This window comes from Diadema antillarum, unplaced genomic scaffold (genome assembly GCF_040938485.1).
Source record: "Diadema antillarum isolate AM-2024a unplaced genomic scaffold, OU_Dant_1.0 scf00000086, whole genome shotgun sequence".
Lineage (NCBI taxonomy): Eukaryota > Metazoa > Echinodermata > Echinoidea > Diadematoida > Diadematidae > Diadema > Diadema antillarum.
Window position 1 is genome coordinate 1024208 of NW_027270975.1, and position 14726 is coordinate 1038933.

The 14726-nt window shown below is 38.4% G+C and overlaps 1 protein-coding gene across 4 annotated transcripts in view; it reads left to right on the top strand.

Moving 5' to 3' along the window:
- The window catches only part of LOC139717977 (1-phosphatidylinositol 3-phosphate 5-kinase-like), a 90950-nt gene extending 76464 nt beyond the window's left edge, over positions 1 to 14486 (top strand). For all 4 annotated transcript variants that reach the window (XM_071629460.1, XM_071629462.1, XM_071629461.1 and 1 more), the window contains 4 exons: positions 10235 to 10460; positions 11726 to 11887; positions 12708 to 12767; positions 13866 to 14486. In XM_071629460.1, coding sequence (XP_071485561.1) covers positions 10235 to 10460; positions 11726 to 11887; positions 12708 to 12767; positions 13866 to 14005 — 588 coding nt within the window. In that variant the 3' untranslated portion in view covers positions 14006 to 14486. The remainder of the gene's footprint in view (positions 1 to 10234; positions 10461 to 11725; positions 11888 to 12707; positions 12768 to 13865) is intronic.
- Positions 14487 to 14726: the final 240 nt, after the last annotated feature.

Below are 14726 nucleotides of genomic sequence, written 5' to 3' on the forward strand. Positions count from 1 at the left end.
TATGAGAACCTAGGGTAGAGTTGTATCTTTCCATGAGAACATACTGGTAAATTTGTGCTAGCTTGAGACTGACACCATCTGAAAAAACAAGGAGTTAGATCCACACTTTCTAGTAGTATCAGTGTGTTGAAATCTTTTTTTGATGTTGGGCTAAGAGTCAGGTCCTTATTTTTGAATTTTAACTTCCGTTGGATTTTTGTGGAGAGTATGAAAACTATACATTTTTGGAAACGTTACAGTATAAGCAATCAGACAAATAGTTTTTCAATTTGCCTCGAGACATTTGTGGCCGCCATCTTGGATTTTTCAAAATGGCAGCTGTAAATAATGTTTTGTTAATATATTTCGACTTCTAAGTGACATAGAGCTTGTATTTGACATCTAAACTACCATTTTCAGGGCCAAAGAATCAAATGCTCGTAGTTACAAGTGTGTTGAGACATTTCGTATAGCAGTTCTTGCGAATACTTACTAATTTTGTAATAGATATGTGATGAAGATTTACAGAGATTTTATTTAAGACTAATGAATCGTCAACCTATATAGGTCATCATGCTGTATCTACAGGGGAAGCATTTTTTTTTTTTTAGATGATTAGTTGTCAGAGTGTTCTTAATTCTGCCAGATATTCTTACAGAACAAAAAACTTAATCATCCTGCACTGATCTTTGCTGTCAAGGCAGTGAGTGTCAGAATGATGAGGACACTCAGAACAAGTAAAAAATTGATGATGGTGACGATGATAATGATACATGTAAGGAAGTATGGTTCCCAAAAGATTGTACCCATTTCTGCCATTAGGAGTATTTTGTTCATAATGGATGCTACCTCAGTGGGACATTCATGTCTGATCACTTGTTAAAAAAAACAGGAAATATCCTTCAATTGAGTTTTGATCTGGTAAGATCTAGATTACCAGTTTTACAATTGGATTTCTTGTTAATGTAAAAACGATTGGTTTCCTTGAAGATTAAATTCATTTCTATCATTAGGAGCATGTTTTCTCCTTATCATCACTTGTAAAACAATTCATAAATCAGAAAATGTAATTCAAATGAGTGTATGGTCGAATCTAGCTTTTCTTTTGTTATCATTGTATTTCTTTGCTGGTGCGGCAGTGAGTGTTAGAATGATGAGGACACTCAGAGCAAGCACAAATGTATGGAACTTCACTACCTGTACTTAGTACACCCTTTCATATTGCAGGACAGTTTCTATAACCCTTTTATTCCCAGTACTTTGTATGCCCTTTCATTTGGCAGGACATTTTCTATAGCCCTTTTATTCCCAGCTCAGTGTAGACCCTTTCATATTGCAGAACAGTTTCTATAACCCTTTTATTCCCAGTACTTAGTACACCCTTTCATTTGGCAGGACAGTTTCTATAAACCTTTTATTCCCGGCTCAGTGTAGATCCTTTTATATTGCAGGACAGTTTGTATAACCCTTTTATTCCTAGCTCACTGAAGACCCGTTCATATTGCAGGACAGTTTCTATAACCCTTTTATTCCCAGCTCAGTGTAAACCTTTTCATAATGCAGGACAGTTTCTATAACTCTTTTATTCCAGGTCCGTTGTACACCCTTTCACAGAGACTCCTGTTCTCCCGCTTGAGTTTTTAATTTCTCCTGCTTGAAATTATTTTTATGCCTCCGCCACGAAGTGGTGCCGGAGGCATTATGTTTTCGGGTTGTCCGTCCGTCCGTCCGTCCGTCCGTCCGTCCGTCCGTCCGTCCTTCCGTCCGTCCGTCTTTCCGTCCGTCCGTAATGAATTTTGTGGACAAGGTAACTATCAAAAGCTGTTGAGGTATCCTAATGAAACTTGGCATGTATGTGTATTAGGGGGTGAAGTTGTGCCTATCAACTTTTGGGTGCACGTGCTCAAGGTCAAAGGTCAAAAGGTCAAGGTCAAATACATAAAATTTCACTATTTCCACCATATCTATGCAATGCCTGAAGATATTTTCTTGAAACTTAGTGTATACATGTATTACCCAATTTAGATTCTCTGGTGAAAGTTTGGGTCATGAGGTCAAAGGTCAAAGGTCAAAAGGTCTAGTAAAAGTATTAAAACTTCTTTTTTTTCTCTGTAAATTGGAAAATTGTTCAAGGTATCTTCAGGGAACATAGCATATATACATGTACTGACTGGCAGTGATTATCTAGAGAATGTAGGGTTCATGGGGTCAAAGGTCAGGGGTCAAAGGTCAAGTGCAACACTTCAAAATTTTACTATTTCCCTCATGTTCATGCAATGCCAGCAGGATTAGTATTTTTTTTTTTTTTTACACTTGGTGTATGCATGTGTAACCTAACAGAAATTCTCTGGAGAGTTTTTTTTCTTTTTCTTTTTTTATTGCCTCAAAGGTCAAAGATCAAGTGAAAGTGCTGAACTAACTTTTTCCTCCATATCTCGGAAGTGGCTCAATTTATTGTGAAACTTACTGCATATCTATGCATGTTCTACCTGAATGTGATTATCTTATGAATTTTAGGGTCTAAGGCCAGATGAACATGGTAACAATTTACTATTCAGTACAGAAATTGCACTTTTTCTCCATACCGGTACCATGAAAATTACTCAATGCATATATGTATGAATGGGTCAAAGTCAAGTTAAAGTCCTTAAATCCCCAAATACATGCTCTCCTATTCATCCAATTAAACCAAGTTCAAGGAAGGTGAACATTCAACACATTTCTGACAAACTTGTCATTTCAATATTTTGCCAGTTTTGTGAAAATGTAATCACACATTGTCCACATGTACTATCTAGACCTATTAGGAGAATCATGCATTATGGCGGAGGCATACCAGTCGCCATAGCGACATTTCTAGTTTAGTTAGTGTCATTGTATGTAGAAAAATAAGCCTTAGATAGCACAGGATAACATCTAGACCCCTAGAGTTGGACCCTGGCAGCAAGGAACTTCGCGCTTCACGCACGTCAAGTTGGATTCTCCCGTTTGCTAGGGGTTTCAGGCGGGAGAATCTCCAGATCAGAAGGTGCTTGGGGTTGGAGTCTCTGCCTTTCATTTGGCAGGAAAGTTTCTATAACCCTTTTATTCCCAGCTCAGGGTAGAGCCTTTCATAATGCAGGACAGTTTCTATAACCTTTTTATTCCTAGCTCACTGAAGACCCATTCATATTGCAGGACAGTTTCTATAACCCTTTTATTCCCAGCTCATTGTAGGCCTTTTCATATTGCAGGACAGTTTGTATAACCCTTTTATTCCGGGTTCTTTGTACACCCTTTCATTTGGCAGGACAATTTCTATGACCCTTTTATTCCCAGCTCAGTGCAGACCCTTTCATATCTGCAGAACAGTTTTCTATAACCCTTTTATTCTGGGTCTTTTGTACACCCTTTCATTTGACAGGACAGTTTCTTAAACCTTTTTATAACCAGCTCATTGTAGACCCTTTCATAATGCAGGACAGTTTTTATAACCCTTTTATTACCATACTTTGTACACCCTTTCATTTTGCAGGACAGTTTCTATAATCATTTTATTACCAGCTCAGTGTAGACCCTTTCATAATGCAGGACAGTTTTTATAACCCTTTTATTACCATACTTTGTACACCCTTTCATTTTGCAGGACAGTTTCTATAACCCTTTTATTCCCAGCTCATTGTAGACCCTTTCATAATGCAGGACAGTTTTTATAACCCTTTTATTACCATACTTTGTACACCCTTTCATTTTGCAGGACAGTTTCTATAATCATTTTATTACCAGCTCAGTGTAGACCCTTTCATAATGCAGGACAGTTTTTATAACCCTTTTATTACCATACTTTGTACACCCTTTCATTTTGCAGGACAGTTTGTATAACCCTTTTATTCCCAGTACTTCGTACATCTTTTCATTTTGCAGGACAGTTTCTATGACCCTTTTATTCCCAGCTCAGTGAAGACCCCTTCATATTGGAGGACAGTTTCTATAACCCTTTTATTCCCAGTTCTTAGCACACCCTTTCATTTGGCTGGACAGTTTCTATAACCCTTTTATAACCAGCTCAGTGTAGAGCCTTTCATAATGCAGGAAAGTTTCTATAACCCTTTTATTCCCAGTACTTCGTACATCATTTCATTTTGCAGGACAGTTTCTATGACCCTTTTATTCCCAGCTCAGTGAAGACCCCTTCATATTGGAGGACAGTTTCTATAACCCTTTTATTCCCAGTTCTTAGCACACCCTTTCATTTTGCAGGACAGTTTCTATAATCCTTTTAGTACCAGCTCAGTGTAGACCCTTTCATAATGCAGGACAGTTTTTATAACCCTTTTATTACCATACTTTGTACACCCTTTCATTTGGCTGGACAGTTTCTATAACCCTTTTATAACCAGCTCAGTGTAGAGCCTTTCATAATGCAGGACAGTTTCTATAACCCTTTTATTCCCAGTACTTCGTACATCTTTTCATTTTGCAGGACAGTTTCTATGACCCTTTTATTCCCAGCTCAGTGCAGACCCTTTCATAACGCAGGACAGTTTCTATAACCCTTTTATTACCAGCTACTTTGTACACTCTTTTATATGGCAGGACAGTTGCTATTACCCTTTTATTCCCAGCTCAGAGTGGACCCTTCATATTGCAGGATAGTTTCTATAACCCTTTCCAGCTCGGTGTAGACTCTTTCATTCGGCGGGACAACTTCTATAATCCTTTTATTCCCAGCTCAGTGAAGACCCCTTCATATTGCAGGACAGTTTCTATAACCCTTTTATTCCCAGTTCTTAGCACACCCTTTCATAATGCAGGACAGTTTTTATAACCCTTTTATTACCATACTTTGTACACCCTTTCATTTTGCAGGACAGTTTCTATAATCCTTTTATTACCAGCTCAGTGTAGACCCTTTCATAATGCAGGACAGTTTTTATAACCCTTTTATTACCATACTTTGTACACCCTTTCATTTTGCAGGACAGTCTCTATAATCCTTTTATTACCAGCTCAGCGTAGAGCCTTTCATAATGCAGGACAGTTTGTATAACCCTTTTATTCCCAGTACTTCGTACATCTTTTCATTTTGCAGGACAGTTTCTATGACCCTTTTATTCCCAGCTCAGTGAAGACCCCTTCATATTGGAGGACAGTTTCTATAACCCTTTTATTCCCAGTTCTTAGCACACCCTTTCATTTGGCTGGACAGTTTCTATAACCCTTTTATAACCAGCCCAGTGTAGAGCCTTTCATAATGCAGGACAGTTTCTATAACCCTTTTATTCCCAGTACTTCGTACATCTTTTCATTTTGCAGGACAGTTTCTATGACCCTTTTATTCCCAGCTCAGTGCAGACCCTTTCATAACGCAGGACAGTTTCTATAACCCTTTTATTACCAGCTACTTTGTACACTCTTTTATTTGGCAGGACAGTTGCTATTACCCTTTTTATTCCCAGCTCAGAGTGGACCCTTCATATTGCAGGATAGTTTCTATAACCCTTTCCAGCTCGGTGTAGACTCTTTCATTCGGCAGGACAACTTCTATAATCCTTTTATTCCCAGCTCAGTGAAGACCCCTTCATATTGCAGGACAGTTTCTATAACCCTTTTATTCCCAGTTCTTAGCACACCCTTTCATTTTGCAGGACAGTTTCTATAATCCTTTTAGTACCAGCTCAGTGTAGACCCTTTCATAATGCAGGACAGTTTTTATAACCCTTTTATTACCATACTTTGTACACCCTTTCATTGAGCTGGACAGTTTCTATAACCCTTTTATAACCAGCTCAGTGTAGACCCTTTCATAATGCAGGACAGTTTCTATAACCCTTTTATTCCTAGCTCACTGAAGACCTGTTCATATTGCAGGACAGTTTCTATAACCCTTTTATTCTTGGTCCTTTGTACACCCTTTCATTTGACAGGACAGTTTCTATAACCCTTTTATAACCAGCTCAGCGTAGAGCCTTTCATAATGCAGGACAGTTTGTATAACCCTTTTATTCCCAGTACTTCGTACATCTTTTCATTTTGCAGGACAGTTTCTATGACCCTTTTATTCCCAGCTCATTGAAGACCCCTTCATATTGGAGGACAGTTTCTATAACCCTTTTATTCCCAGTTCTTAACACACCCTTTCATTTTGCAGGACAGTTTCTATAATCCTTTTAGTACCAGCTCAGTGTAGACCCTTTCATAATGCAGGACAGTTTTTATAACCCTTTTATTACCATACTTTGTACACCCTTTCATTTGGCTGGACAGTTTCTATAACCCTTTTATAACCAGCTCAGTGTAGAGCCTTTCATAATGCAGGACAGTTTCTGTATCCCTTTTATTCCCAGTACTTCGTACATCTTTTCATTTTGCAAGACAGTTTCTATGACCCTTTAATTCCCAGCTCAGTGCAGACCCTTTCATAACGCAGAACAGTTTCTATAACCCTTTCATTCCCAGTTCTTAGTGCACCCTTTCATTCCCAGTTCTTAGTGCACCCTTTGATTTTGCAGGAAGGTTTCTATAACCCTTTTATTCCCAGCTCAGGGTAGACCCTTTCATAATGCAGGACAGTTTCTATAACCCTTTTATTCCTAGCTCACTGAAGACCTGTTCATATTGCAGGACAGTTTCTATAACCCTTTTATTCTGGGTCCTTTGTACACTCTTTCATTTGACAGGACAGTTTCTTAAACCTTTTTATAACCAGCTCAGGGTAGACCCCTTCATATTGGAGGACAGTTTCTATAACCCTTTTATTCCCAGTTCTTAGCACACCCTTTCATTTTGCAGGACAGTTTCTATAACCCTTTTAATTACCAGCTCAGTGTAGACCCTTTCATAATGCAGGACAGTTTTTATAACCCTTTTATTACCATACTTTGTACACCCTTTCATTTGGCTGGACAGTTTCTATAACCCTTTTATAACCAGCTCAGCGTAGAGCCTTTCATAATGCAGGACAGTTTGTATAACCCTTTTATTCCCAGTACTTCGTACATCTTTTCATTTTGCAGGACAGTTTCTATGACCCTTTTATTCCCAGCTCATTGAAGACCCCTTCATATTGGAGGACAGTTTCTATAACCCTTTTATTCCCAGTTCTTAACACACCCTTTCATTTTGCAGGACAGTTTCTATAACCCTTTTATTCCCAGTTCTTAACACATCCTTTCATTTTGCAGGACAGTTTCTATAATCCTTTTAGTACCAGCTCAGTGTAGACCCTTTCATAATGCAGGACAGTTTTTATAACCCTTTTATTACCATACTTTGTACACCCTTTCATTTGGCTGGACAGTTTCTATAACCCTTTTATAACCAGCTCAGTGTAGACCCTTTCATAATGCAGGACAGTTTCTGTATCCCTTTTATTCCCAGTACTTCGTACATCTTTTCATTTTGCAAGACAGTTTCTATGACCCTTTAATTCCCAGCTCAGTGCAGACCCTTTCATAACGCAGGACAGTTTCTATAACCCTTTTATTACCAGCTACTTTGTACACTCTTTTATTTGGCAGGACAGTTGCTATAACCCTTTTATTCCCAGCTCAGAGTGGACCCTTCATATTGCAGGATAGTTTCTATGACCCTTTCCAGTTCAGTGCAGACTCTTTCATTCGGCAGGACAACTTCTATAATCCTTTTATTCTCAGCTCAGTGTAGACCCTTTAATTCGCCAATACATTTTCTACGATCCTCTGTAAACCCTTTCAGTATACCCCTGCATACAGGAAGTGTATGGGGGGTATATAGGAATCAGCGTGTGGTCGGTCAGGCAGTCGGGTGGTCGGCGGTCGGTTGCAAATATTGCTTTGTGAACTCCTACAGTTTTGATACAATTTCGATGAAACTTTGGGTACATGTTGACATTGAGGTGTAGATATGCAAGACATGTTTTTATGTTTGCCAGAGAAAGCATTGCCATGGTAACCAAAATGTTCCCAAAACCTTTTGGAGTGGACTACTTTCACAGTATTCAAGCAATTTATTTCGAATTTGGTGTGTATAATCTATAGTTGTAGTTATGCAAGGCACAGATTTTGTTTGTAGCCGACAGGGCATTGCCATGGTAACGGCATATTTCCTTGAAATTCTTGTGGAGTGAATTACGTCCACAATTTGAAGCAATTGAATTGAAATTTAGTATACAGATGACATTGAGGTGTCAATGTTCAGGATATGTTTTTTTTATGTTTGTCAGAGAAAGTGTTGCCATGGTAAGCAAAATTTTCCCAAAACCTTGTGGAGTGAACTACTTCCACAGTATTTAAGCAATTCATTTCTAATTTGGTATGCATACTGATCTATAGGTGTAGTTATGCAAGACATGCTTTGCGTTTGTACCCACCAAGGCATTGCTGTGGTATCGGTATATTTTCTTGAAAATCTTGTGGAATGAACAACTTCCACAGTTTTTGCTGCCAAAATCAAGTTTTTAGGTTATTTAGAAGCTGATATATTGAAGAAAACCTGTTTTTTTGGCAGCCATGTTGGAAAAATCCAAGATGGCGGCTATATATAGATATCAAAGCTAAAGGAAACATTGTTTTTTTGCTTTCTTATACAATAAGCTTTCCAAAAGTGTAATTTTGATACTCTCCCAAAAAAAATCTGGCAAAATTACATAAGGAACCTGACTATAAGCCTGTTGCAGAATATATGTATGTGGAATATTACTATTGAATTGATGATTGAAATTTTCTCATTAAACCAATGGTGCATATGTCAAAACCAATGAATGTGTACATGTTACATGCCTTTACCAGTTCATTACATTTGAATTGTTCTCCCACATTTTCAGAGGTACGCGAATAGACTGATTGTAATTGACAAACACAGTTAAGATTGTTCTTACCTGCCTAATTTAACAAATGTGTAACAACTAGATTGTTTCAATTTCAAGTACAAAAGACCATCAACACCACAGAGGAAATAATGTGATATGTGAAGAAACCTTAAGGCAATATTTGTTTTTATGCCTCCGCCACGAAGTGGTGCCGGAGGCATTATGTTTTCGGGTTGTCCATCCGTCCGTCCTTCCATCCGTCCGTCCGTCCGTCCATCCGTAATGAATTTTGTAGACAGGGTAACTATCAAAACCTTTTGAGGTATCCTAATGAAACTTGGCATGTATGTGTATTAGGGGGTGAAGTTGTGCCTATCAGCTTTTGGGTGCACATGCTCAAGGTCAAAGGTCAAAAGGTCAAGGTCAAATACACAAAATTTCACTATTTCCACCATATCTATGCAATGCCTGAAGACATTTTCTTGAAACTTAGTGTATACATGTATTACCCATTTAAGATTCTCTGGTGAAAGTTTGGGTCATGAGGTCAAAAGGTCAAGTAAAAATATCAAAACTTCACCTGTTTTCTCTGTACTTGGAAATTGTTCAAGGTATCTTCATGGAACATACATTGTAGTATATATACATGTACTGACTGACAGTGATTATCTAGAGAATTTAGGGTTCATGGGGTCAAAGGTCAGGGGTCAAAGGTCAAGGGCAACACTTCAAAATTTTACTTTTTCCATCATGTTTATGCAATGCCAGCAGGATTTTTTTTTTTTTTTACACTTGGTGTATGCATGTATAACATAATAGAGATTCTCTGGAAAGTTTTTTTTTTCTTTTGTTTTTGCCTCAAGGGTCAAAAGGTCAAAGATCAAGTGAAAGTGCTGAACTAAGTTTTTCCTCCATATCTCGGAAGTGGCTCAAGTTATCTTGAAACATACTACATATTTATGCATGTTCTGCCTGACAGTGATTATCTTATGAATTTTAGGGTCAAAGGCCAGATGAAAATGGAAACAATTTACTATTCAATACAGAAATTGCACTTTTTCTCCACACCTTGAAAATTACTCAATGCATAAACGTATGAATGGGTCAAAGTCAAGTTAAAGTCCTTAAATCCCAAATACATGCTCTCCTATTCATCCAATTAAACCTAGGTCAAGGAAGGTGAACATTCAACACATTTGTGACAAACTTGTCATTTTAATATCTTGCCAATTTTGTGAAAATGTAATCACACATTGTCCACATGTACTATCTAGACCTATTAGGAGAATCATGCATTATGGCGGAGGCATAGTTCTCTGTTTATTGATGATCAGCAGTCACAAAAATAATTTTTTGCTGCTGTGTATGTTTTGATTTCAAGCTGGCATATGTGTGAAGCCAAAGTAGAACTGTGGTCACAAAATCTTTATTCCAAGAGAAACTCTCCAATTGCAACTCTCCTTTAATCACTTGATTTTGTTTCCTCAGAAACCGACTGCCCTTGCTAAGATCATTGGGTTCTACAAGGTGGGTTTCCACAACCCCGTCACCAACACAGCCCAGAAGTTAGACCTCTTGGTTCAGGAGAACCTGTTCTACAAGCGAAACATTGCCCAGGTCTTCGATCTCAAGGGCTCCATGCGCAACCGTCATGTGAAGACCATGGGAGCCCAGACCCAGGACTTGGTTCTCATGGATGAGAATCTGCTCAAACGTTAGTCTCTTTAAGTAATCATGATCAAAATTGGATCATTATTGTGATGATCAAGATTACAATATTGTATTTAGAATAACCTTGCATTATTCAAAAAGATTCTGCTGAAATAAGTATCACATTATCCATAGTAAATGTCATCTACCTATTTAATTCATATAAACTCCATTAAAATCCGATTCAGTCCAATTCACTGTTTATATGTGGTACACCACAGTGATTGTGTCTCAAACGAGTGTGAACCTACAAAGGATCTATAATCAAAGTATGCCCTTGAAACTCAGTTGTTCATTCTGTTGTAATCTGTAATTATACCATTTTCTTTTAATAAGATGTACTCTTGAAAGTTTTCTTAGGTGTCAAAGGTCATTGTGATTTGTGCTATACAAGATAATGTGCATTATTCCTCATGAAATAAGTAGGTCCTGTTTAGGACCGCACTCATCCAAAAGAGATTCTACATAGAGCACCACAGAGCAGAGGAGCAAGAGCGCATCTAACCATGCAAAGCTCCAAAGAACGTATGTGTAGTCATTATAGATTTGAGCATCTTGTCAACTCAGTATCCCCACGTGAAATAAGTATGCTACTCCTTTTCACCTTCTTTTAAGATTAATCTGTTCATTATAAGCAATGCTGCATCTTGCTATAAGATATGTGTCTGGGTGTAATGTATGCAGTGATATCCATATGGTAAAGTCAGTGTGCAATGACAAGTCACAAGTTCAGTTTGTTCATGTTTGTAGAGATCCTATATCATAAATGCAAAACTGGGCACAAAATGTGAGATGTTGCACAATCAAACAACTTTGTTTTTGTGGGTAGAATGTGTGTGCCATTTTGTGTTGTCATACCCTCACTCTTCAGCATGTACAGTGTACTATGTGTAGAAGTTGATTGCCATTTGAAGCTCCATTCATGGCAGAAAGCAGTAGATTTGACATAATATCATGCATTGATTAACTCACAGCTTAGGGTGATAAAAAGATGATGCAAACCATGCAAATTCACACAAATTTTTACACACTACTGCCATATATGCACCAACCCCCCCCCCCCCTCCTCCACACACACACACACACACACACAAATGAGACAAGTGACAATTGGTTCAGTGATTTTCGCGAGGGGCAGCCATGGATGGTTCAGCTGCTCAATTGATCAAGGGGCTATGTTAACAGTTTCTTACCTCGTCAAGTCATATCACCTCCAACTGTCTGTTCATGTTCTTCACTTGGAATCCTGTCCCTCCTCTACACCTTCAGACATTGTGGACTCACCTCTCTACATCCGGATGCACAGCAAGACGGCCCTTGCCATGGCTATCAAAGCCGACACTGAATTCCTCTCCTCTCATCTAGTCATGGACTACTCCCTGCTCGTTGGTCTTGACAAAAACACCAAGGAGCTCGTCGTGGGGATCATTGGTGAGTTTGAGAGTGAAGTCCACACGAAAGTCAGCTAAATTTGATTTGTATGGCCTCTGGAATAAAGTGTCCACAACATCCCTCATGATTGACCCTTGGTGGATTGATACAGTGATACACAGTGCATGGAAAATGAAATGAGGATCTGATGGTCCTTGTAATGATGGTTTTTAAGAATATTTTCAGAATGTATGGACTTCACAGAATTTAAATCTTTTGCAAAATTAAGTCTGGCAGAGAGATTTGTTAGTGTTATTAGTGTTAACTTGCTTCATATCTAAATTAATTTTGTTGCATGTCCATCTAGCCTCTCCCACAAATCACATCTTTCTGCCCTTCTTAAGTGCTCTACGCTCAGTAAAGTTGTCATGAATAGAGTGGTTAAGAGAACAGGTACTAGAATTTATTAAGCATATCTTATTGTGTGAGTAATCAATAGTCCACATCAGTTTTTTGTTGTTGTTTAGATGATACCCTGTTTCAAATTTCATAGAAAGTACTGTAAAACACAATATTTTTGAGGCATGAAATTTTCGCGAGTTGCCTGTAACATTCAATGCGTAAAGTGTAGACAAGAACTTTCATGTGTGTTTTAATTTCACAAATCTTGGCTGTCGTGAAATTCACAAAATTAAAATGCACACGAAGATTCCTCGTTTTACAGTACATTGTAAATATTGGACATGATGCTAGTCTGGATCATATAGGTATTCTAAACCAGACAACCAAAGATACATCAGTGTAATGAATGTAGAGTCCCATGTAGTTCCTGTCTGCATCATCTCAACTCATTGCACTTGTTCCTGCTTTTTTTTTTCAGATTTTATCAGGACTTTCACATGGGACAAGAAGCTGGAGACCTTTGTCAAATCAACCTCAGGTAATTAAGAAGGGATGACTTCCCCAAGATCACTGACATCGTGCTCTCATGTTCCAATCAGTGGATTATATGTAGTAGCATACATACCAAGTAGAATGCTTACAGTACAAAGAACAAAGAACTGTACATAGTAGTATGTTGGTTGTGTGTGATTATTCCCTACTGGAATAACTCATGATATGCTGTAAAACATGTTGTGTATATGAACTAGTAGCAAAACTTAGCAAAAAAGAGGATAACAACATGATATGAAAGGGTTATGTGACCCTGCATCACAAAGACATAAAGTCGCCAGACATGAAATTTTAGTTAAGAACATATTCTGAAAGAGCAGACTTTCAGCTTTAAAATGATGTATAACTCAAAGCAAATGGACTCTCCTAACCTATGTAAATATTGGAAAGAAGGCACATACTCGGGAAAAGTGTGAACTGAGAAAAGAGGCTCTGAAGTACAGTGTCTATTCAAGCGCTTAATCTTTACCATGCCGTGCTGGCTGTGTGATGAATGGGACTAAAAACAGGATGTAAAAAACTGGAGTAAGAATAATGAAGCGATTATCAGATTAAACTGAAATTGAGCATGCCTTATTAACACATTCTGTCCTCAATTAATGCCAACTTTCAAAGCAGTAGCATCATCCTTTCAAAAGTTGTAGGAGTTGAAAGTGAAGAGAATGAAAAAGGTTTTTAAGAAATGAAAAGGGGACTCTAAAGACACACTTAATCACACTATTCTGCCAAAAAAAGTTCGAGATAAACTGCTAAAAAACACAATTTCCTGCCCATTTTATGATCCCAAATTTTAGCATGTGTAGAAGAAAATTTGCTCTTTTAGAAAATATGAAAAAGTCAAGATCGGCTCGGTTGACCCATTTCACATATTTTCAGTCCTCACTCAAAATCAGTGTGTGCTACTTATTGTTCGTTTTGTGATGCACGGTCACATATAGTCACCTTTACAGTTACTATTCCATTGCCCACAGGAACCTGGTAGATGTGCACATAGTCTATGGAGATCTCAGAATCTTGTGTGGAACAACTGTAGAACTTGTAGGTACACATGTGTATGTCCGTGTTTTCACTCTCTCCCTCCCAGGCAAAATGCCGACAGTTGTTTCTCCAGAGCTTTATCGCAGCCGCTTTCTGGAAGCCATGGATAAATACTTCCTCCTGGTCCCTGACCGCTGGACTGGTCTTGGACGAGATGCCTACAGTGAGGACTGGACTGCCAATTAGATGCAGGTCTAGGTCTTGCTTCCATGCAAGAGCTGCACCCGTGTCTCAGTTCCATTATCCAAGGAAAGGCTGATCTTTAGGATGCCATGCTGGCTCAGTCAGTAGTTTGTCTGCCATACTGTCTGCTAGTCTTGCCTACAAGGCCTTAGGAAACCAGCTGAGGTTTGCTGTATGTCATCATACAGTCCCCTTTGTCAAGAGACAGTAACAATTCATGTCTCAAATAAGGTATTACAGGTTCCAGATGAGAGGTAGTCACAATGCATGCACATAACGGATCCCATGTCAACTCACCCCACAAAGGGCAAAAGTGCAACCAAGTGAAATATGGTTTGATGACCCATGTATACGCACACACATTGCATGGCAACCAATATTCTTAGTTGTTAAACGATTCAAAATGATTCAAAACGATTCACCATGCTCAAAATTGCCACATTGAGAGCAGCCCTAGGATAAATAATTCTGGAACAATTTGATAGCAGGTGTGAGTTTCTTTAGTTTGTCTCCCTCTACTACTCTACTACTCAGCTTGTCTCCCTCCCTTGTAGAGGGAGACAAACTGAAGAAACTCACACCTGAACCTTCACCCCTCTGAATAATATATATCTTTCTTTCATTAATTTGATAGCATTTTGATTTTTCATCAAAGATGTCTTGGTTGCAACAGCATAATTCTAAGATAGAAAAGAGTACACTCTAATGGGTTTTTTTTCCCTCC